Source organism: Diadema antillarum, unplaced genomic scaffold (assembly GCF_040938485.1).
Source record: "Diadema antillarum isolate AM-2024a unplaced genomic scaffold, OU_Dant_1.0 seq00001121_RagTag, whole genome shotgun sequence".
Classification (NCBI taxonomy): Eukaryota; Metazoa; Echinodermata; class Echinoidea; order Diadematoida; family Diadematidae; genus Diadema; species Diadema antillarum.
The window spans coordinates 388306-414357 of record NW_027271935.1 but is presented as its reverse complement, the minus strand read 5'-3'; the positions used below and the strand labels follow the sequence as shown (position 1 = coordinate 414357).

General features: G+C 38.1%; 1 protein-coding gene across 1 annotated transcript in view; it reads right to left on the bottom strand.

Annotated features, from left to right (window-relative positions):
• LOC139743918 (uncharacterized) overlaps window positions 1–25662 on the bottom strand; it is a 32420-nt gene extending 6758 nt beyond the window's left edge. The window contains exons 1-15 of the mRNA XM_071654384.1: window positions 25596–25662; window positions 20474–20586; window positions 19541–19619; window positions 18447–18501; window positions 15378–15519; window positions 14911–15011; window positions 14372–14470; window positions 12031–12098; window positions 9569–9655; window positions 8702–8813; window positions 8142–8257; window positions 4645–4784; window positions 2164–2359; window positions 1787–1888; window positions 1244–1431 (exon numbers count right to left, since the gene is read on the bottom strand). Coding sequence (XP_071510485.1) covers window positions 1244–1431; window positions 1787–1888; window positions 2164–2359; window positions 4645–4784; window positions 8142–8257; window positions 8702–8813; window positions 9569–9655; window positions 12031–12098; window positions 14372–14470; window positions 14911–15011; window positions 15378–15519; window positions 18447–18501; window positions 19541–19619; window positions 20474–20586; window positions 25596–25662 — 1665 coding nt within the window. The remainder of the gene's footprint in view (window positions 1–1243; window positions 1432–1786; window positions 1889–2163; window positions 2360–4644; window positions 4785–8141; window positions 8258–8701; window positions 8814–9568; window positions 9656–12030; window positions 12099–14371; window positions 14471–14910; window positions 15012–15377; window positions 15520–18446; window positions 18502–19540; window positions 19620–20473; window positions 20587–25595) is intronic.
• Window positions 25663–26052: the final 390 nt, after the last annotated feature.

Below are 26052 nucleotides of genomic sequence, written 5' to 3'. Positions count from 1 at the left end.
GAGCTATCCTTTCTCTACATCATTCGTAAGTTTGGGATCATGAAGTGAATGGAAAAATGCATTTTCAGCAGTTTTTCTACAACCCTTTTTTGTAGAGTAGTGAGATCAGGTATGTCTTAAACTCAGAGGCCCCTTTTCATTTTAAACCCTTTGAACACTCTACACTTTCAAGTCTAGTAACTTTTAAAGGGATAAGGCTACTGCTTTGAAAGTTAGGATTACTCATGAAAAGAATGTTCAGAACAGATTCAATTTCAGTCTAATCTGACAATCTCTTCATTGTTGTTGCTCCGGGGGATTGCACCCTGTTTTTTGTCACATTCATCACACAGCTACTACAGTTTGGTGAAGATTAAGCGCTTGAATAGATACTGTGCTTCAGAGCCTTTTTTCTCGGTTCACACTTTTCCAAAGGTGTGTGCTTTCTTTCCAATATTTAAATCCATTCAGAGTCAATTTCAATTGAGCTACCCATCATTTTAAAGCTTAGAGTCTGCTCTTTCAGAATTTGCCCTTAACGAAAAATTCATGTCTGGCGACATTTTGTTTGTTTTGTGATGCAAGGTCACATATAGATCAAACCTTGCTGTACACAAGTGTTAGAACACAAGTGATCTACACAATTAATCTAGAAATAAAACCAAAACAAATCAATATACTCTTCAATGGAATTTTGCAAGGTTAAAAAAAAACCCAACAAAAATAAAAGACTCTCCCCCTCCAAAAAAAAGAAGAAATGCTGAAAGTCAGTCTTAGAGCCAGCTTCATCATATCAATTTTGTGCTGGAAATTAAAACCTTTGCATCGTTCTATCATCTCGCCCAAATCATTCATTAAATACAATAGGTTTAATGTTGAAAGCCAAATATTTGTAAGAAAGAAAACATATACAGGAGACTCCCATAATAGCAAAACTCATGGGATTGGCAGTTTTCTTTTGTTATACTGGAGTTTCATTATAGCCCCCCAAAAGTACATAAAGATATATAGACAATAATTTGCCTACCTGACTTCGTTCCAACAAGAGTTTTGTTACAACCATATTCACTAAACTAAGAGTACATGCTATTTTTGCCGATTCAATTCAACCTCAAAAATCCATGACTAAAAGACAAAAAGGAGACAGGAAATACTATCAACAGATATCAAATATATGTTCCAAAAAGATTGTTTTTCAAAGTTGGGCAATTCTCATATTCCCAAATTTCTCTTGGTGCTCCAATTTTTGGGAGTGTCCCCCTACCGGTTTTGTGAGTTGGTTGGTCTCCAGCCACTGCTCCGCCTTCTTCATCACCGCCCTCATTGTGATGGGTATCGAGAGGCACTTCTGGAGCACCTTGGTGGCGTACTCGTCCGAGCAGAACGGCTCCTCGTTGGGCGGACAGTGCAGCTTGCATTTGACGGAGGAGTGATCTGCTAAGTCAAACTCCACTGCAGAGAGGCAGAGAGAGAGAGAGAGAGAGAACACAAAAATCTTTTCTTTATTCTCTGTGCACTTAAAGCGAAAACATAGCCCTCATAATGGCTCAAAATTCATCTTCCACCATTTGGAATTTGCTTGCAATACATCAAAAGGGTCTACCAAGAAGCTTGTCCTGGCTGATGCGATTTGCCGGGATAATGAGTTGTTTTGGAGTGTTTTGAGATCAAAGGTATAAATACTGGAGAGCCAACATAAATTCCGACAAAGTGTTGTTGAAAGATTGCAAATGAAATTGAATAGTGCCACCAATGTTTTGAGTCTCTTCAGTTATATGTAATAGGGAGAATTCAGCTTTCCACTCACCAACGGCCACGCCATCTTTCGCCGGGTGTTCAAAGGTGACAGTCAGCTTCTGGTGAGTGCACGGTGCTACCTCAAAAAGCAGCGCCTTTGATGAATCACCACCTGTTGAGACAGAATATAAACGTAATATGGCTTATTACAGGTAGCAGCTCTAACTAATAAAATTGAGGGGAGGCACCTGATCAATCGCAACATTACACAAGGAGAGTCACACAGACAAACTTTATCATTTTGTTTTCCATACTTCTTGAGAACTCTGAAAGAAAGCACTTCTTGTGTCTAGTTCTCATGTCCAGGAAATTGACAGACACGTTTATCGGTTTTCAGATGCATGGCAAATGCACTCAACTCTTCCACAGACAACCCCGCATCCTCACCTGCACGATCTTTGCTCCGTACACAGCTGGCGATGAGTGTGTTGTACACAGCCTGCTGCCGCAGGGTTGTGATGATCTTCGTGACATTGTTCGGTGACGTGAAGTTGATCTTGGAAAGGAGAGCGCCTGGCATTTCACGGATGTCGCTTGGGCTCAAGGAGTCAATGATATATGAGTGCTTCTGGTCGGGGAGATCCTGAACAGGACGACAAGTATCAATCAAATGATCATCCTCTGGCCTTTGTCATAATATTCTCTTTTTGATATAACACTCAACTTTGTTACAAATTGCATGTGGATTCATTATTGTTAAGGTGGGTTTTTTTTTCTTTCTCTCTTTGTAATGATGTGTTTGACTATGGGCCCTCCATTCATTCATTTATTTCTGATTTCATCTCAATTTTTTTTTTTTCATTTGCCAGAATTTTTTAGTCTTAAGCAGATTTTTTAGATCAGTTTGATTGCCATAATTCTTATGTTCCTCTGTTCTGTGTTATGTGAAATAAGAAATTTTTTACAGTTTGAATAATTTTACTGATACGAAACCAGTGTTTTACATAATACATTGCAATAGTATATTTTTGATGAATGTATATTGATTTTTTTTTTCAATAGAAACTAAAGGGTATATTGATTTTTAATGATGAAAAATAATAATGTGTGATTATGATAAGGATAATTTCAGGGAATAAAAAGAGGTTGAAGGAGTGAAAGTGAAGACGAGGATGGTAAAGTTTATAAGGAGGGGTAAAGGAGAAGATGGAGGAAAAGAAGATGAGTAGATGAAAAGAAAGTTGTTTTTTTAGTAAGGTTATTTATCAAACAAAAGAGATTATTTATGCAAATAAGAACAGAGATGTGAATAATTGTATTTTTTGTTTATTGATGGTAAAGGTCAATTTTATCGTGCAATAGTTAATATCTCTAATGAATGTTTGTATATTTGAATGTATTCATGATGATCTTTGTAAAATGTCCGCAATTCAGCCTCCTGGCTGCAAGAGATGTTATTTAATAAATACCTTTCAATCAATCATATAGGGTTTGCTCAATGTCCATCTTGACCTAAAACAGTCTGGCAAGTTGGACACAACTTTACTGTCACCTTCAGAACTCTTCCTTTCTTTCTTTTTTTTTCTTTTGGTTACATTTGTCTTTTATAACATAACAGGTTGATGATGTCTCAGATCAGGGCATCTACTTCAAGTCCTGCGGGTAAATCTCTGACTGTTCACCTCTATCTAGTCCAAGAGACACAAGATATCATATAGTTCTTTTACAGAAAGATTTCACTCACTTGCAACACACTTCTGTCAAAAACCTTCAAAGAAATAGGTAAAAGATGTATATTGTACAGTATAACATATTTTCATGTGAAGGCATCCTGATACAAGCACAAGATGCTCTCAAGGCTGCCTGGCTCTTATTGTTAATGCCACTTTTATGTATTTTGTGTTTTGTGTTTTATTTTGCTGAATTAATGACCTACCTTGGCCTCAATCAATCAATCAATCAAAAAGATACCAATACCCTGTGTTTATCATGCACAAAGACAATGAGAATCAGCATATGGTTTCACCCAGGTAGATTGAGGTATAAAAGGCTGTCAACAATCACACATTACAAATCAGCAAGGTTCCATAGAGCAAGCAGGGACATCCGTTTTGTGTTCTATTAATCTTAAAAGACTCGCACAATACAAATGCATGTTGACTTCTGTTGATTTATATCCTCAACATCACTCATGCGACGAAACGAGTATCTATGTCAAGCATTTTATAATAATTAGTCTCTTTTCTATTGATTAGTTCAAAAGGCCTACACAAAACCTCCCAAGCCAAGAATCCATCGATGACATCCTCTGTCAATCACTGCTAAAGTACTAAAATACAATGTAATTAACAACACTGGAATGCACCTTGTCCTAGACAGAGCGTAACTTAAACATTTCCCATGTTACTATTAAATTTGATTTTCTAATGACAAGAGACATTACATGGAAACATGCAAGTTTGGCTAAGTTAACTTAAGGAAAGGTGCATTCCAATGCACCTTTTAATCATAGTAGTACATCATAATCGACCACAGGTGTCATCGACAGAATCTGGGTGTGGAAGTAGTAGTTGTTGTTGTTGTTGTTGTTGTTGTGCCTGTATCTATTAAGTAAGTTGAATAAAAAATAGTAAAGAATTATTATAAAATATATGGCACATCTTTAGATATTCTGTAAGCCACATGCTGTAATTGATGATCACGGTACTGTAAATCAACACAGGTCAACGTACATTTGCATAGCACAAGTCTTTTGATGAGCAAAAAAGAAAAACAAAATCCCCAAATCGGTGACATTTTAATATTGTCCTGCAATGCTATGATGAGATGCCCCACATTTTCAGGAATGTCCCGGACAATCGTGGAGACTTCTCTGCTCCGGGTATAAAAAAAATGACAATCTTGGTATTAAAAGACAATCTGGCTCACCACATGGAACATATTCATCCTGCTGTGTCTCCCGTCCTTGGCCTGGTTCTGAAGTAGGGTCACGGGATCAAGGGTGAAGCGGCAGATGAGGGTGTTGAGGGCTGTGGCTGCCGAGAGGTCGGCATACTGCGTGGACACGCCTAATTGAGTAAGTTGTCAAAACAGTTGTGTATTTTTAAACAGCTCTTTCATATCATATTTTGTCATCAGGTTAAAAACGTCTTAAATTGCATTATCATCTTAAATATCAACATGTCATGAACAATTACAGTTTATTTTCTTCACTTCCTATGGAGTACTGCAGCAAGGCTGCCTGTAGACATGTCTGAATGTCTTTCTTTTACCCTGTTTACATGAATAAAAGCAGCAAGGCTGCCTGTAGACATGTCTGAATGTCTTTCTTTTCCACTGTTTACATGAATAAAAGCAGCAAGGCAGTCTGTAGACATGTCTGAATGTCTTTCTTTTCCACTGTTTACATGAAGAAAAGCAGCAAGGCTGCCTGTAGACATGTCTGAATATCTTTCTTTTACCCTGTTTACATGAAGAAAAGCAGCAAGGCTGCCTGTAGACATGTTTGAATATCTTTCTTTTCCACTGTTTACATGAAGAAAAGCAGCAAAGGCAGTCTGTAGACATGTCTGAATGTCTTTCTTTTACCCTGTTTACATGAATAAAAGCAGCAAGGCTGCCTGTAGACATGTCTGAATGTCTTTCTTTTCCACTGTTTACATGAATAAAAGCAGCAAGGCAGTCTGTAGACATGTCTGAATGTCTTTCTTTTCCACTGTTTACATGAAGAAAAGCAGCAAGGCTGCCTGTAGACATGTCTGAATATCTTTCTTTTACCCTGTTTACATGAAGAAAAGCAGCAAGGCTGCCTGTAGACATGTTTGAATATCTTTCTTTTCCACTGTTTACATGAAGAAAAGCAGCAAAGGCAGTCTGTAGACATGTCTGAATGTCTTTCTTTTACCCTGTTTACATGAATAAAAGCAGCAAGGCTGCCTGTAGACATGTCTGAATGTCTTTCTTTTCTCCTGTTTACATGAATAAAAGCAGCAAGGCTGCCTGTAGACATGTCTGAATGTCTTTCTTTTCCACTGTTTACATGAAGAAAAGCAGCAAGGCAGCCTGTAGACATGTCTGAATGTCTTTCTTTTCCACTGTTTACATGAATAAAAGCAGCAAGGCTGCCTGTAGACATGTTTGAATATCTTTCTTTTCCACTGTTTACATGAAGAAAAGCAGCAAAGGCAGTCTGTAGACATGTCTGAATGTCTTTCTTTTACCCTGTTTACATGAATAAAAGCAGCAAGGCTGCCTGTAGACATGTTTGAATATCTTTCTTTTCCACTGTTTACATGAAGAAAAGCAGCAAAGGCAGTCTGTAGACATGTCTGAATGTCTTTCTTTTACCCTGTTTACATGAATAAAAGCAGCAAGGCTGCCTGTAGACATGTCTGAATGTCTTTCTTTTACCCTGTTTACATGAATAAAAGCAGCAAGGCTGCCTGTAGACATGTTTGAATATCTTTCTTTTCCACTGTTTACATGAAGAAAAGCAGCAAAGGCAGTCTGTAGACATGTCTGAATGTCTTTCTTTTACCCTGTTTACATGAATAAAAGCAGCAAGGCTGCCTGTAGACATGTCTGAATGTCTTTCTTTTCTCCTGTTTACATGAATAAAAGCAGCAAGGCTGCCTGTAGACATGTCTGAATGTCTTTCTTTTCCACTGTTTACATGAAGAAAAGCAGCAAGGCAGCCTGTAGACATGTCTGAATGTCTTTCTTTTCCACTGTTTACATGAATAAAAGCAGCAAGGCTGCCTGTAGACATGTTTGAATATCTTTCTTTTCCACTGTTTACATGAAGAAAAGCAGCAAAGGCAGTCTGTAGACATGTCTGAATGTCTTTCTTTTACCCTGTTTACATGAATAAAAGCAGCAAGGCTGCCTGTAGACATGTTTGAATATCTTTCTTTTCCACTGTTTACATGAAGAAAAGCAGCAAAGGCAGTCTGTAGACATGTCTGAATGTCTTTCTTTTACCCTGTTTACATGAATAAAAGCAGCAAGGCTGCCTGTAGACATGTCTGAATGTCTTTCTTTTCCACTGTTTACATGAAGAAAAGCAGCAAAGGCAGTCTGTAGACATGTCTGAATGTCTTTCTTTTACCCTGTTTACATGAATAAAAGCAGCAAGGCTGCCTGTAGACATGTCTGAATGTCTTTCTTTTCCACTGTTTACATGAAGAAAAGCAGCAAAGGCAGTCTGTAGACATGTCTGAATGTCTTTCTTTTACCCTGTTTACATGAATAAAAGCAGCAAGGCTGCCTGTAGACATGTCTGAATGTCTTTCTTTTCTCCTGTTTACATGAATAAAAGCAGCAAGGCTGCCTGTAGACATGTCTGAATGTCTTTCTTTTCCACTGTTTACATGAAGAAAAGCAGCAAGGCAGCCTGTAGACATGTCTGAATGTCTTTCTTTTACCCTGTTTACATGAATAAAAGCAGCAAGGCTGCCTGTAGACATGTTTGAATATCTTTCTTTTACCCTGTTTACATGAATAAAAGCAGCAAGGCAGCCTGTAGACATGTCTGAATGTCTTTCTTTTACCCTGTTTACATGAATAAAAGCAGCAAGGCTGCCTGTAGACATGTTTGAATATCTTTCTTTTCCATTGTTTACATGAAGAAAAGCAATGGAGCGTCTCCTTGGGGTGAATCTTCTAGAGTAATTCATAAAATTTCCAAGCTATGCTTTTCTTGTGGATTTCTCCTTTCCATCTATATACAATTAAAAATATAATTTTCAGGTTTGAATTTTCTTTAGTTTGTCTCCCTCTAAAAAATGAAATTTGTAAGATCTCAACTGCTGATCTGTAATTTAACAAACATGTCGGAAAAAGGGAACTATGGAACTCAAACCTGTCATCTACTGCTTTCCGGGCAGTGACACTGCCACCAGACAGGTTTGAGTCCCTTGGTTCCCTTTTCCGACATGTTTGTTAAATTACAGAGGGAGACAAACTGAAGAAAATTAAAACCTCAACCTTCACCCCTCTACTTGATATTCTCTTGCAAATATAATTTTAGTTGTTTACTTGTTAATTTATCGAAATACAAGGATAAAAATACCATATTCAAATTCATGAAATTCTTCCGTCGAGGTGTTTTTTCATTGCAACTGATTGACAAATTGCCCTACATCGACGTATATGAGCACTGAATTGATCAGTGTTTTTATCATGGCTACTACTAAACCATTGATCAATTCAGTGCTTATTTACGTCCATGTAGGGCAATTTGTCAATCAGCTGCAATGAAAAATACCATAACAACTCTATTATGTATCACTAAAACTTTGTGTAATTTGAAATTTTTTTTTTACTCATGTAAAGCATTATGTTTATTACCTTGTTTTCCTTTATATGGAAATGAATTTAATATTTGAACTGAATTGATTGAATTGAATTCCCCTTGAAATACCCACCCTGGATGTTCTGAAGCTGCCTAATGAGAACCACAGACATTGGCATGGGCTGACTCAGCTTCAGGACAAATGTTGCCGGGATCATGATGCTGTTCTGATTGGTGAGGGGAAGTATGCTGAACAAAAGACAAAAAAGACAAAACATAACCAGAAGTATTCAATGAGCAGAACCCTCCATCCATGCCATGGGAGCAGTGACTCAGGGATGACACTGAAACTTGCATGCACCCTTCAAAAAGTCCTGGATCTGGATCTTTTTTTAGAACACCACCAAATACTAATCATCTTTTTCTTTTATCACAACAAACACACAAGTACCCTGAAAATTTCATTGAATTCTCTTCATAACTTTTAGAGTAATCATAGTAAAAGACAAACAAACACATGCAAACACAAACAGGTTTTATCAAAAGCTAGCTCATATAATAAAGGCTTAAATTTGGATCAAATCACAAACCAACAATTTTGGATCAAATCACAAACCAACAATGCTCTACAAGAAGATAATTTGCTTATCCTTGTTATTTGGCCCAATGAGTGGTTGAATTTCACATGCTTACCTTGTTATCTTGTTATCCATGGTCATTACCGTTGGGGCTGTCTGGATTTTCCGCTGAGTGCCGCTCTCTATCCCAACCGTCACAGAGAGGCCTAGGTCTTTTGGAAGAGGCTCTGAAAGACATAGTCCACATCAGTCACAATGAAGTCCATCCAATGGATGCAAATACATTCTCTGAACAAAAGCATTTACTCCATGAGTAAGCATTGATCAGCAACAGCCCAAAATATTGTGAGCAACACCTGAAGTGGTTCTGTAGGGGGCTTTGCATAGGAAGTCCCCCCCCCCCACAAACAAAAACAAATAAATAAATAAATAAATAAATAAATAAATAGATAAACAAAAAAAATAAATAAATAAATAAATAACATGGTTTCAGGACATGCAAGAAAGATAGGTGAAACATTCAGAGAAAGCATGAAGGCAATCAATTTGAATTCATACATCCAGACAGTTCTGACAAGGGTTAATAGAATGTGCTGCCCTCTCTTGTGGAAACTGTACAATGATTTGTGACATCAGAGGAGTACAACAATCAAAAGGTACAAAAAGAATATCACACAATCAATTTTCCTTGAATGAGCACATGACCAATTACTCCTCATGAATACTTGGAGAATTAAATTTGCCCTGACATACCTCAGTCACTAGATGATGAAATGTGCACTTTAAAGGTAATGATCAGTAGTAGCAGCAGCAAAATAAAAATGTCATCTGTGTTCAAAAGTAATTATTCTACATCAGCAGATGTAGTAACTTAAACTCCTCCTGCCAAAGTAGTTAAATAAGCAAAGTGGCATCTTTCCCACTACTGATCTTCTGCTTTACAAGAAAGAGAAAGAGTACAAAGATCTGTAGGTCACGTCACCTTTGTTTGATAGTTCTGTGGTCTGCTTTTTTTCCACATCCAAGAGATCATAGGGTGAGACAAAGTACGTTAGACGCATAGGATGGCCTGATGAAACAAAAAATGATGAGAGATGATGAACACAAACGAGTAATGTATTTTCAAAATTGCTTCAAGAAAGAGTAGAAGTAGCTATATAGCAGATGCATGATTATTTCCATAAATTCAACGAGAGAGAGGATAAGACTCGCAACGCACATCCTTCAAAAACTGTAGTCGTGCGGTGTACCTCTTAGATTCCACACAATATTCAATTGTGTAGTCAACGCATCAACATGAAAAAGACTCATCATCTGGGCAGGAAAAATGGAAAAAAGTAGCATTCTTCCAAGCGAGACTTGTTTAAATGACTTAAGTTGTGAGCTGCATTATTTTCAGGTCACATTCGACGAAACGTTTTATTCCATTTCACTTCCTCTGTAATAAAACATCTTCCTTGGCCATATGCAACATAAAAGCATAATAACTCCCTAAAATAATACGGCCAAGGTTATACTGAATCAGACACAAAGATAACTATTCAAAGTGTATTGTATGCAGTAAAACTGTACATGGATTAACTGAATTACGAACTAACAGCATACAAAGATTGCAGGGACTCACAATAAGCTATGCCTGAAGATGTAACAACTCTCTTTTCCATATAAAGCATGAAAATTCATTAATATCAAATCAATGTAATTCCAAAGCTAAAAACAAATTAAACATTCCCTTGCTCTCAAATCAATTATTGACAGAAGCAGAGATAAGTAATCCTACTGGACTTCACTTTGTGTTGAAATGCATGTAAAGTTTGTAACAGGTGCTGGCACTCGAGGCATACTAGAGTCTACACATACTTTACAGTTTAGTTTACAAACTTACCATTCAATCTTTAACATATGTGTATTGTACTCTAATAGGGAAGTTTATTTGGACAACCACAAAGCTTGCAAACTGGACAGCAAGTACTGAAATGCATTCAGTTTTTGCAGGTCGATGAACGAAACAGCTTGCTGCCATATCCTCTGAGAATGCTAGTATACAACATGTATCCACAAATTTGAAAACCCTGTCTTTATAAGTAAATCTGCTCACTTACACAATGCATGTGAAGGGGGGGGGGGGGGGTAATAAAAACTAGAAATATCACTTAAGGTGATTAATACCCCCGCCCCGTGACGACAGTCTTACCCAAGGAATGATCTTTCCTTGATCTTCTGCCATTTAAATGCCGTTACCATGGCAACGCAAGCTTCCGACACGTCCGAAAAATAGGGCCTATGTCTTGCACATCTTCCCACCAAGACTATTGTGTGTGCCACATTTCATAAGCTTTTGTCAAAAACTGAGGAAGTAGTTCAATCCACAAGATCTTTCCTTGATTTTCCGCCATTAATATGCCGTTACCATGGCAACGCAGCTTCCGACACATCCAAAAAATATGTCTTGCACATCTTCCCACCAAGACCAATGTGTGTGCCACATTTCATGAGCTTCAGTCGAATACAGAGGAAGTAGTTCAATCCGCAAGATCTTTCCTTGATCTTCTGCCATTTATATGCCGTTACCATGGCAACGCAGCTTCCGACACGTCCGAAAAATATGTCTTCCACATCTTCCCACCAAGATCAAGGTGTGTGCCACATTTCATAAGCTTTGGTCAAAAAACTGAGGAAGTAGTTAAATCCGCAAGATCTTTCCTTGATCTTCTGCCATTAATATGCCGTTACCATGGCAACGTACTTTCGGGTACTGTCGAAAAATGCGTCTTGCACATCTACAACCAAAGGCACACACCTGTACCAAGTTTCATGGAAATTGGGCAAAAACTGAGGAAGAAGTTTGCAACACAAAATTTTCCATCATTTTGGCTCATAATATGTGAGCTGTTCCCATGGCAACATACTTTTTGTCACTGTCAAGAAATGTGTCATGCTGACCTATATCCTAAGACAAACATTCAATATGAATTCCATGAGAATTGGAAGAACACTGATGAAGCAGTTTTGCCATGAAGCATTTTGCCCTATATTTTACCAAGAACATGCCGTTACCATGGCAACGCACTTTTTGCCACTGCGGAAATATGTGTCTTGCACATTAACATATTCAGATGAACATCTGTACCTAATTTCATAAAAATTGATCAAAAACTGTGGGAGGAGTTCGCGACGCAAGATTTGTACCCATTTTTGCCCATAATATGCCGTCACCATGGCAACGTACTTTTGGGTACTGTCAAAAAATACGTCTTGCACATCTACAACCCAAGGCACACATCTGTGCCAAGTTTTATGGGAATCGGTTGAAAACTGAGGAAGTAGTTCGCGACGCAAGATTTGCAACGGACCGACTGCCCGACCGCCCGACCGTCTGCTGATTCCTATATACCCCCTTCAAACTTCGTTTGGCGGGGGTATAAAAATTGAACATGGACTTACCTCCGACCCTTGGGGTTAGGTAGCCTACCGGTCCCTTTGAAATGTGCATCAGAGGGCTGATCTCCGTTCTAATGGATGGTATGACATCAAACAAGACAAAATGCAACAAAGTATTATGAAGAATGCAGCACCATAAACTTCCCACATCAAAGGTTTGCAGTGTTTCCTGGCAGACTTGTTTGATTTTGATCAAAAACAGAACTTATCTTTCTCAAAATACACAGTCACATACATCAGGGCTCAATGCATACTTTTTTTCTCTGGTAGAACAAAATAAAAGCGAGCTCAACAAGCCACTATAAATCTTAGTTGCCCCATTTGGTGACCAGAAGATATAATTTTTTTTTTATTTGGTGGCCAGACATCAATTTCTAGTAACCACTAATGTCGAGCTCTGCATACTTTTTAAGTCATTACTGTAAAAGCTGTTATTTTCACATACAGATATTTTTGCGAATGCGGAGGTAACAGTCATTTTGTGAGATGTTGTTTTCGCAAATTGACACTATCGTAAATGCACTATCACTCTAGCGCATGGCAACACTTTCTCATTGTTAATTTCGCGATACGACTGTGATTCACAAAATTTGCGAAAATAATAGCTTAACATTATTTATGTCGGTGTAGGGCAATTTGTCAATCAGTTGCATATAATGCTGTAAAAGTGGTTTCTTTCGCGTACAGAAACTTTCGCGGTTTCCATCGGTGCCGACTTTTTCACGTGTGTTTAAATTCGCAGTCGGTAATGATAGCGTTGTAACAAGTGACAAGTTCAAAACATTTTCGCGTGATGTTAAATTCCCGGTTCAACCTCAAAGCGCGAAAATAAAACCACCGCGAAAGAAACCACTTTTACAGTAGCTTATACAGTATTCTGTACAGCATCCCTTTTTTCTCGTTTCACAATTTTCTACCACAGATACATGGACAGTTTATGAGCACTCTGACTGAAAGATGCCATACTTTTCCATGGAGTTGGTACATGGAAAACTCGGCTCCCATGGGCAGAGGGTTAAAGGGAACCCTAACTCAAAGAGCAATATGGATTGAGTGAAAGCAGCAACATTAATACTACACATCAGTGAAAGTCTGAAGAAAATCAGACAATCGATGCAAAAGTTATGAATTTAGAAGAAAAAAAAATTATTAGGAAAAATCATTTTTCATGAAAATGACAAATTCCATTGACTTGATAATGACATATGTTCTGGGTAGCATAGCAACTGTATTCCCTCTGCTTTCTGAAAGAACCTAGTCAAGTGCTCTTTTATAATGCTACAAAAGTGAATTTTTGTGGAATTTCCTTTATATTTTCTTTATATTGTTGTCCACTCATACGTCATAACCTATAGTAGTCTCCTCATCCAGCGGTTCCAACACCAACACTTTAAAAATCCATAACTTTTGTATCAATTGTCTGATTTTCCTCAAACTTTCACTGATGTGTTCTACTAATGTTGCTGCTTTCACTCAATCCACATTGCTCTTTGGGCTTGGGTTCCCTTTAAAGAAAACATACTCCTGGTCAATTCCATTGTGACTTATGGGACAAAGTGACAATTTTCGGCAATTTCGAACCAGTATTTTGAGAAAATAGTTGCATCAAATGCATTTTTCTCAGTTCATGGTTAGATCTATCATATCACAGTTTATGAAAACACCATACTTAGTTTGAAAAGTATCATTGCATGACATACAGCAATGAAAAATTTTGAAAATTTTTCACAAATGTGAAAATGTGAAAATTTTTCACATGGGAAAGTAAGTTCTGAAATATTCTTAAACACAGAGACTCTGGAAAGATATTTTCTTTCCTGAATGTAGCAAAGGGTTGGTGCTTACCCTGAGCCAAGTGGTATGAATATCTACTCATTGGTACAGTAGTAGGATAGGGAAAACCAGTGTGACTGATGGGACACAAAAACGTGACTTATGGGACGCTATCAACTACCACATTTTGAGATTGAGAGAATAATATTTACTGATGCCGGAACAAGTTCTAGAACATCATAAAACCAATCTATGACCAAAGAACATTCAGAAAATAAGCCATCTGAGAATTACACAAGCTGTATTATGGTCATAATAGTGTATCAGAAATGATACATAAATTCTGCAAAAATTGGCAATTTTCATGAAAAATGAAGGCTTTTCGGACATAACTCCTCTCCACGTTCACCGATGTTCACAAATGAGGTATCAAAATATCCGTTGTGAAAGGCTGCTTTGAGTAAACAATACCAGATCATCTAATTAAGCTTCATTAATCATCTATACTCAATAGTTTGATTTTCAGAAAATGCAACCTTTTGGTGGAATTGACCTCCTGTATTCTACGTACCCTGGCGGTGGCATCTTCTTGTTTCCTCTGGCCTGAAACACTGTCTTCAGGTCAGTCTCCAGGGCCACCAGACAGTTGAATGCTGTGCACTTCATCTTCCTACATGAAGAATAAAATAGGTTTATGTGAAATCACAATATCCTCTACACTCCCCCCTAATACTCCTGGATGATCCTCATGCAAAGCTGATTGAACTGCAAATAGGCAGATTTCATCCATGTGATTTCTTTGGGGTTTTTTTCTTCCATTTTTAGTTTGCTCATATTTTGTAAACCCCAATTTTTAAATAAATAGAGAAATAAATAAAATACTTGTATTTGATCCAGTTGGTGATGTCCTGGCCTCAATTGGAAAATTTGAGGTATTATATCAGTCAATGACAAATAAGTCGTGATGATGAATACTTCTACGGAATTGATGCAAAAGGACTGTGAATGTAAACACATAGCTGCTACAAACTTGTATTGCAAGTCTGCAAATTGGTGTACAACAAGTGCTTTCATATAATATTTGTTATGGATTCATGTCATCGTTCTTACGTATCTCCGCCAAGTTGATGCATCTGACACAGTCCAATGAGATGTTCAGTGAATTCCTTGAAGTCATTCTTCTTCAGAACCTCACACATCTCCGGGCAGCTCTGTAACCAAAAATAAGAGGGGGAGAAAGAAAATAATGGTAAAATTACAATTATAGCATCACTGAAAAATCTGGAATTGTAATGCTTCCTATACCTCTAGGTCATGAAGACATGAAGGCATAATTTGTCATATGTCTTTGCATGCACAGCTAAAATGGCTTGACCTAAAAAAAAAATGCTGAATGCAAAATCAAAGACTAATTCAAGTAACATCAGCTTCTATTATCAGCTCTGATGGAGCTGTCACATGTACAAACAAAATAAAAACAAGAACAAAACCAAACAAACAATGTAAACTTTGATTACGCAATTACACTGCATTTCTTCATACACCATCTGGTAAAAAATGTGGAGATGACCACTGACCTGGTTGTTGCCGGTCATACCATGACCGAGAGCCAGCATGACATCCCTGACGCTGCCATTGGGCTGCAGAATGACCTCCACGTAGAAGCAGTCCGAGCTCAGGTACACGTCGGTCTTCTCAACACTCCACGTCGACTTCAACCTTGGGGGTTTACAAAGAGAAACAGCATTCATCGTCTCTGTCTATATGTCATCTTTTTTCGCCATCTGTACTTATATTAATTCTGGCCCCTTTTCTCAAGAATCACTGTCTTTGGTAGCTGGATGCCTTAACATGGATAAGAAGAGAGTAAAATAGGGTTCAACATCTATAACTAACATTTCCTGGAAGTGTGAATGCACTATGCAAACCATAATATTACAGTGTTCAGGCTGGTAACGATGCTTCATCTGAGCTCTTTTAAATGTACAACGAAGCCAAACCCATTATCTCCTACGATGCAAAGTATGCAATGCATTGAAACTCAGCAGGCAAAGAAGAGAGACAAAAAAAAAAACTAGAAATGTCGCTATGGCGACTGATGCCTCCGCCATAATGCATGATTCTCCCAATAGGCGTATAGTACAATGTCTTCACAATGTGTGATCCATGACAGTTTCACATAACTGGCAAAATATTGATATGACAGGTTTGTCAGAAATGACTTGAATGTTCACTTTCCTTGAACTGGGTTTGCTATAATTGTCGAAGAGTGCAGGTACACATATTTGGGGAATTGAGAATTTTTACTTGAATTCTGACGGACCCTTTTATAAGTTTATGCATTGAGTAATTTCCAAGGTATGAAGAAAGAGTGTAATTACAGTACAAAATAGATTTTTTTTTTTTTTTTTTTTTGGGGGGGGGGGGCATTGAAACCTGGCCTTTGACCCTTAACCTTTGACCTTTAACCTTTGACATTCTGGCTGGAAATTTCCTGGAGAATCTCCATTAGGTAATGCATGTATATATTACGTTTGAAAACTAATAATGCAAGCATTTCAGATACTAGTGAATGAGGGAAATAGTAAAATATTGAGGAGTTGACCTTGACCTTTGACCCCATGACTATTGACCTATGACCCCTTAATTCCCTAGATTTATAATCTCTGCCAGTCAGTACATGCGTATGTACCAAGTTCCATGAAGATACATTGAACCATTTGTGAGAAAAGTGATATTACAACATTTTCACCTAACCTTTGACCTTTAGACCTTTGACCTTATGACATGAAACTCTCTCTGGAGAATCTTTATGCAGTAGTACATGTCTACACCATGTTTCAAGAAAATACTTTATGGGCATTGCATTGATATTGGGGAAATAGCAACATTTTTAGCATTTGACCTTGACCTTTTGATCTTTGACCTCTTGCAAATGTCACTAAAATCAACTCAACTAATTGTCCTATCATACATCATCCTTGGACCAAGTTTGGTGATAGCTGCTTCATCCAGTTTTGAGTTATCACGTAAACAGATAAATTTCAGGATTTGACCTTGATCTTTGACCTTTGACCTAAGTCCGATTTCACTAAAAAACTAATCAAGTAATTGTCCCATCATACATCATCCTTCGACAAAGTTTGGTGAAATTTGCTCTATCCAGTCTTGAGTTATCGCGTAAACGGATACAATTTCATGATTTGACCTTGACCTTTGACCTTTGGCAGATTTCACCCAAAATCTCATCAACTAATTGCCCCATCATACTTTATACTTGGACCAAGTTTGGTAGAACTGAAGTCAATATTACTCAAGTTATCGCGTAAACGAAAGCGGACGGACGTACGGACGTACGGACGGACGGACGGACAACCCGAAAACATAATGCCTCCGGCACCACTTCGTGGCGGAGGCATAAAAAAATGAAATACACACACACACACACACACAACTAATAAAGTCATATTCATGTCAGTATATTAAAGACATGCTTGGCTAGGAAAAAAAAAAGGAAAACATTCATACATGTATAATCAAACTAAAAATAAGAGAAGACTCAAAAATATTTTCTTGTTCAAAACCAGTTTTATATTGCACTGTGAATGCATGGGGGTAAAAAAGAGTAAATCGAACATGCTCAGTACACTCATACCGCACTGCAGTTTGCAGCTCAGAGCATAGTGTTCTGTGAATTTACACAGCACTTCACAACATCGATTCAGGTAGCAAAGCAACCAAAACAAAGGCCATCTGCCCCATTCAATGTACATTTCTGCTGACTGCAAGCCAACTAGGTTGAAAACGTATCTATTGACGATCACAATGAATGGGATTTGCTGGGACTCTGAATGAATGGATGGATGGATGAATGATTTTTTACAAAACACAAAGGAAGAACAAAATTAATGTGACTCTGCATCACAAAACAAACAAAAAGTCGCCAGACAGATTTTTAGTTGAGGACAGATTCTGAAAGAGCAGACCCTAAGCTTTATAATGATGTATAGCTCATTAGGAATGGACTCTTCTATCTAAATTTTCTATCTAAATATAGGAAAGAAACCACATACTTTGGGAAAGTGCAAACTGAGAAAAGAGGCTCTAGAGTACAGGGTCTATTCAAGGGCTTAATCTTCATCAATGGTGCTAGCTAGGCCATGAATGGAAAAAAAAAAGGGTGTAATCCACTGGACCAACAACAATAAAGAGATTATAAGATTAAGCTGAAATTAGGCATGTTCTATTAACACATTCTACCCATGATTAATGCCAACTTTCAGAGCAGTAAGAGTGATCCTTTCAAAAGTTATTATACTTGAAAGTGAAGAGTGGGTAAAGGATTTCAAGAAATGAAAAGGGGAGGCTAAGACATACCTGATCATTCTATTCTCCCTAAAAAATGGGATGTAGAAAAACTGATGAAAACACACTTTCCCATTCATGTTATGATCCTAAACTAAAGAATAATGTAGAAGGATAGCTCTTTCAGAAAATATGAAAAACTCAAGATTAACTTGGTTGACCCATTTCACCTTTTTTGAGTCCTCACGTGAGATCAAGGGGTGCGACTTTTTATTTGTTTTGTGATGCACGGTCACAAATGCTCTTCGATGATTGATTCCAATACCACTAAGCCGACTTACCCAACTTGTCTCGCTATGGAATCAAGCCTCTCATTCATGGCTGGAAGCGAGGAGACTGCAAAAAACACATCACAAAAATGGCATGAGAGGGAGGCTGAACAAAAACATGTTTGGGGAGATTTGCCACACTTGCAACTTGCTCTTTCATACATGTTTACACTGTGTGGTGCACGGGGGATGAAAGGCTGCTTAAAGGGTGGTAGTCAATACATAAATTTATAGGACATTCCAATGATCCCATTCAGCTGACTGATCTTCTTTTTTTTTTTGGGGGGGGGGGGGGGGTTAAAGAAACTCCCTGAAAACAGTCCTTTGATTGGATTACATGTAGTTTTGAGTGGAAGCAACATGAAATGAATATCAAAACATTGATGTATCATGAATCATGCAAGGTTTCAATGCTGCATTTTCAATATTGCAGAATAAGTAATACAGCTGAGAACCAACTAATCAAGCACATCTAGTTGTATTTTACTTGTGCTTTTTATGCTTGCAGGTTTGATTGTTGTTTTTTGTAGACAAGTTTGAACATACCTGAAAAGGAAGGTATTACGCTGTATCATACAACACCTATAGAAAAGGAATGCTGCTATCCGGTCAATTGGTCAATTGCTCATCATGTGACATCCAGTTAAAAGTACCATCGCATGGCTCTGATGTCACAATAAACAAACATTTGCCACACCCATTCCACAATTACATGTGCACTTGCAAACACTACATTTGTCATTCCTTTTTGTAAACAACTTCAACAGATCAGTTTCACATACATCACGTACGTATGTACATACACTGTGACTGTGCGGCTACTCATTTGCTATCATCACAAAAATGGTTGCCACTTCTGTGCTAAATTCTAGAATCTGTGTGGACTACCTCTGTTGACGTCCAAGGTGTTGTATAAAACAAATAGTGCCTGGTCTTTCCTCATGCAGTGGAACAAGATTTCACACACGGTGAAAGATGAAGCGCAATATAGAGCACCTTGATCTTTCACCTCGTGCGAAATCTTGTACCATTGCACCTGTGACCACTCACTCTTTGTATATTGTGCTCATAGTTAATATAAATGTACAACTTTAATCAAGACTAACCTTTGATAGCCATTTTCAGCTTGTCCAGACATTTCTGTAGTCTTGAGGGATCAACAGGATCTGGCTCTGTGTACTTGGACTGAAAGACATCATGGACATATTTTCTTCATGAAGGGAGCTTACTTTGAGCAACACCACAATGTTTATTTGGTCTACAGTCAACAGACAGACAAAAACTCATGCAGCACTTCACAATCTGGATGAGGTGAAAATATCTTCAATTGTATGGATACCTTTTATCCTTTGGAGCTATACATCCTACATGTGTCTGCCTGCCTCTCACACTGAGCCATTGAAAGATACAAAACAAGTACGATAACAGAATCTCAGTCATGAAAAGAAAAGAAAAAAACAATTTGTACTTTATGAGCTTTTATCAGTAAAGCAGAGTGTTCCAGTACTTTCAAGATAACAATTCAAATGCCAATCCTCCCAGTTGAAATGGTTGATCCAAACTTTAAAGGGATCGTATAGTTTTGGTTGAGACCTAATTTCAGGTTTCTAACATTTTTTGGTGAGATAATGAGAAACCTCTAATGAAATATGAAAGAGCATGTAATTCTTTGAGGAATTCAATGTTTATTTGATGAAAATTGGTTTTGAAATGGCTGAGATATCCCAAAAAAGAGCGATTCTAATAAAGTGTGGGACCCACACTTTATTATGATCGCTTTGTTTTACTTTGTTTTTGGATGTTTCAGTCATTCCAAACCCGATTTTCATCAGATAAACTTTGAATTCCTCTTTAAAAATGGTATGCTTAGTACTATATCATAAGTGCTTTCTTGGTATCTCGCAAAAACTTAAAAGCCCAATTCTCACCTCCATCAATACTGTACCATCCCTTTAACAATGGTTACTCATAAAAGCAATTCTATGGAAGAAGACATACACACTGTTGTACATGATATATGTGTGCGAGCATGAACTTACCATAGCCAGCCTCAATTTGTGGCTTTTGTGTGACCATGCTTTGATCTGCTTGCTGGTCATCTTCAGCTTCTCCATAAGGTTGGACAGCACAGTGTCATGGTCACTGCCATTTTCTGTTTGTGTAAAATAAAATGAAAATGAATACATACAGGATTAGAACTCAATACAAGAACAGGAAGATTAAAAGCATGAAGTATGAACTGGTAAGGTGTCTTTAATAGTTATATAGACTCAATTCTTACTTTTGATTCTTGATGCTTTTGTTTTAAAGGGACTGTACAGTACTGGTTGAGGTGGGGATTCATGTTTTTTACATTCCTAAGTGAGATAATGAGAAATCTCTTATGAGATATGAAAGAGCATGTAATTTTCAGAAGGATTCAACGTTTATTTGATGAAAATTGGTTTTCAGATGGCTGAAATATCCAAAAAAGTGATAATAATAAAAGACTACATGCCACAACTTTATTAGGATCTCTTTGTTTCACCTTATTTTTAGATATATCTCGGCCACTTCAAAACCGATTTTCATCAAATAAACTTTTGATACCCCTTAGAATTGCATGCTCTTTGACATCTCATAGAGTGGTTTCTGAATATCTCGCAAAAAGATAAAAGTTGAATCCTCACCTCGACCAGAACTGTACACACCCTTTAAGTAGTCTAGACCTTGTCTAGATTCAATACATTGCAGATGCCAACTTTCCATCATAGTGACTGGCTACCTTCAGCAGATGATGCGTGTACATTGTAAGATAGGTGTATCAGGGTAGCGAGTAGCAAATCAGTAACTATGTAGACCTATTCAATTTATGTAGGCATCCGAAAATATTTATGTTAACTTATGGCAATCATTTTTCATCATTGATCCTCAAATTTGGTTCGCAATGCAAGGGCATCGATCATTGAAACACTGAAACATGGATGTCAGAATACATTTCTGTAACTAAAACATCAGTGTCAAAGTCAGGTCAGAATACTAGATTGGCAAATGGATTGCCAAAAAGTGGCAGAAGCTGAAGAACTCTGCTCCACAGTTTTCTGCTCACGATGAGCTGCGACTATTAATCTTTGGGAGATCTATATTTAGCAGTTACTCCTAGCGCTCTTTTCACTTCAGTGGAATACTTTCTAACATTAGTTTCTACATGTACGTAGGCACGTGAATTACATCATGAAAATGCTATTGACATGATGATGAAAGCTTTTTCATGCAAAAAGGCCATGCATGACAAGGAAAATAAATGGTGATATCAATAACACCCATGGCTTACTATAGTTACATTTAATTTACTGTTTAGTATGTTTATGAGTTTGTTTTTCGTGTCGTTGTTTTTATCATTTTCAGAGCTTATGGCTCTTAATCCTAAATTGTAATTTAGGTTTCTTCTGTAGTGTAGACCATACTAAATGTACGTTACAACCATACCCGCAGCGCCCGTGGAGGTTCAGAGATTTTGTGCACAAAAGCGCTGCTGCATGGCTGTATAGTAAGGCCTAAGGGTACCATGTAATGGCAGGGTACCTTGACATCAGCACCCTGAGTATCATAGCTGTTGGCATTTAAAACTAAAAGGTACACATGGGATAAGGCACCATAAGCTGTGAAAATGATAAAAACGAAGACATGAAAAACAAACTCATAAACATACTAATCAGTAAACTATACACTGTTCAGTTACACATCCGCTTAGTAAATTAGAAACAAGACGCATGACTGTGAAATTCAAGTGTATTACCTATTGAGGGAAGGGGTGCCAATCTTGAGGTAAAATTTAGAGGTTCTCTAGTCTACTAGTAGGACACTTTAAATGTTTTATGAAGGACAAATGCATGTTGATTTGTGTTGGTTCATGATATCGTAGCCCGACCAGACGCTGTGCGAGCGTCATGACAAGACAAATGCATGTTGATTTGTGTTGGTTCATGATATCGTAGCCCGACCAGCACAGTGTCAGACAGACCTGGCCTCGCCATCAAATCGGGGAACCACAACAAAACTACAAAACTTAGAACAATTTATATGTTACTCACGTAAAGAGCATGCTTATATTACAGAAGGTACATAAGTCCATAGAGAGCCCTCATGATAAGTCCAATGAACAAAAAAATGGCACTTTCTAGCGCAATCCCCGACCGTCGGGGTTCATCATTGCAGAATTCAAAATGCTGCGTTGACCACTCAGCAAATTATGCGCGCGCGTGCGTGGCTGGAAGTGCAGCGATCTATATTGCGTGCGTGCGCTCTTCGGTAGCAGCGCGTGCGTGCGCTCTTCGGTAGCAGCACGGTCGACAGCGTGACCTTTAAAAGTGCATTCCCGATCGCATGAACTGCCGATTATCAGATGTACCATTCGCACGTGCTGCATAAATCTTCATTTTCGGTAAGTCGTGAAATGTGTATGTCAATATCGATAACATAGCCATGTACATGTAGTGTCATTAATGAAGATTCCATTTAATGAGTTTGAGGTGACAACAAATGGTGTTAAGTATCAAAACTCAAAAGCGATCGCAAAGTGATCGCTGAGCTCTCGTTGTGATGTAGGCCCTGACTACGGCACAGCCCTGTGTCGCTATTTACACAAACAGCGACTGGGCTGTGTATAATACTAATAGTTATTCCAAACCAAGATTCTCCTGGTTGTGAACTCATCTCTCAATCATTGCTAAAGTAAATTTACTAGGACCTAATATTATTATTAATATTATGTTTAACAAAAGAATGCACCTTTCCCTCGACTCAGCATAAACTTGCATGTTTCTGTGACATTAAATGTGAAAGCCGAAGGAACATGCAAGTTATGGAATTATGCTCAGTCTTGTTGGGGAGAGTGCATTCCAATGTCTTTTGATAATCCATATCTAAAATCTGAAGAAAAATAAAAGAACAATTATTTACAAATATATTATGAATTGCTTCTCAATATTCATTTCACCACAAAAGTGATGTTGAGGGTATCATGAATCAATATAGAACCTAAATCAATAATGCATTTGTTATGATAAAACCTTTTTCCGCGCAAAGAAAATGCATAGCATGCACAGCTGGCCACTGAACTAAATTTTAAATGAAATGGCATTAAAAGTTTATTTCACTAACATGTTAGAGATTCAGAATCAACAGGACGGTTACGACATGTCATTAGAAACTGCAGTAAATTTATTTACGGCATACATAATATATGAGGTTAAACTCAGGCGAATTCGTTTTATATTTTTGGAATAAACCAGCTGCAGATCTAAGGGTGTCGGTAGGTGGTACCCTCAACACTGCTCAATCATGAGGCCCCCCCCTCCCCCCCCCCCAAAAAAAAAAACAAAAAAAAATTGGTTTGTTTGCCCTTTGCGACCGACCGAAAATCACGGAAATATTGGGTTGGGTTTTTTGGTTTTTTTGTTTTTGTTTTTGCTCTTTCAAGTTTATTTTTTTCCAAAAATTTCATCTTCTGCGAATTTGTGAATGGTTTTAAACCCAAAATTATCCATTTTAAGCTAAAGAAAGAATGAAAAAAATGATCAAAAAATTTTTATCATCTCATCGACCCATCGTAATCATATAGCATACATTGCATGCTACGTGTATCTACCTTTTTGGCTCACGTGCATAGGTAGTGCGCTGGCTAGCTAGCTTCCGTACCGGCCGCGGTGCGGCGCAGCGCAGCGCGACTGCCAAGATGGCTATTTTTGCAGCATCCGTTACCAGCTGTCATGGCACCAAAACTGTTTGGAGTTCAGTTGCCAGCATCTCACTGCAAGGTACTTTTTTGGAGCTGTTTGCAAAATTAAACAAAGGCTGCATTTATCATCTTTCCCCTGTTTGAAATGGCTTTCAAAAGCCGTTTCCAAAGCCCTAAGAAACAGCTTCCAAAATAGTAGTTTAGCAACTCATCGTGAACACGAAAACTGGCCTTGTCACTTCGCAGCTGCATTGCGCAATTTGACTTAAGGGGTCCATACTGTAACCGCAGTACAGTCGTTTCAAAAGAGCTTTGAGTTTATCTTGCTTCAAAGGGCTTCTAGAAACAGGTTTCTGGAAACCTGTTTAGGAAAACTGTTTCTGAAAGCACAAATTTGCGGCTTTCGAATGGCTTTCCGAACCCCATAGTCAAAACAGCTTTGCGTTTATCAACTCGTAAAAAGTCCTTGACAGCCGTTTGGAAAACCTGTTTCTGCCAAGAAAAAGAGTTGATAAATGCAACCAAAGATGAACGTTATTAGTGTTTGTCAGTGAGTGTTTCTGCCTCGCCTACCGGGCCCTGGCAAGACGTAAATTTGAATGAATCCCTTGGAGTTTTGAGTGCATTAAACTTGCGCCACATTCTGTACAAAGTTGAGGGTCTTGTTCGTTATTCTGAAGGTTCGTTAATCCGACACACACAAATTCCCTATAGGACCTACCTAGAGATTCACTAATCTGAAAATGACGAAGGGTTCGTTAATCCGAACATTTGATTTGTGGGCAGTGGCATTATTCCGAAGGTTCGTTATCCCGAAGATTTGTTAATCCGAAAATGAAATTCGGAAAAACGAACCTTCGGAATAACAAATCTTCGGACTGAAGAGCCTTCGGAATAACGAACTTTTGGAATAATGAGCTGTAACCCAAAGTTGAACGTCGAACTAGAACTCGAAGTAAATTTTAGGCCTATGATGTCTAACGGTGTTAGGACCTATTGCCAGAACAGCAGAGGATGAGTGCAACAGTGTACGACTCTACGACATATTTACGAGATGCCCTGGCCAAAGTTACAAAATTACATGGGGAAAAGGGTAGACAGTCTATTTAAAAAAACAACGAGCTACCGACCCTCTTAGGTTTTGACAATTAAGGGCAAACAAACATTTTTTTTTTTTTTATTTATTTATTTTTTGGCGTGATCATACTGAGCTGTCTAACTTGTTACTGCGTTTTTACATGAATGAGCACGGAACTGCACTACCTGCACTGCCACTGGCACTGCACGGGTGTGGGAGAGACTGACTCAGACTGGTAAAATAGCAGTACAAAAATAACACCAATTTCCACGCAAGTACTTCTCACAATAGGCAAAATCATTGATCATGTAATATTCTAATAGAGCTAGATAATTCTGGAACATTTTCGAGCAATTTCACTCACCGTTTGCGTGTTTTTGAGCCCCGTTCAATTCGGGAGCCAAGACGGACGACAAAGTTAGCGTCGCCATCTTGACGGTGACTGATCATGTTTCGACGATGGTGGCGTAGCGCATATTGCTAGTATCGAGTGTACACGTACCACTGGTGTGTTTTCTGTGGTGTGTGTATGTACCACAGAACTTGAGTTCTTTGGTGTGTACATTGAGGTCAAGTACTAATAGGTTATGCAGAATTATTTCGGGAGGATTTTATTCTCGCGAATTTCGCGAGTCAGGTGCTATTTACGAAATTAAAGAAATGCGAAAATAATGACTGATCCCCATGTCTCCGATCAGTACAGTATCACAAATTTAACTACTCGCGAAATCGTTGGGAAGTCCCTATTCGAGAATATTTTAGACTTGCTCATATCCAAAGAGTGGTTTGTACCCTCCTTGCTCATACAGCGTGTGAACAGT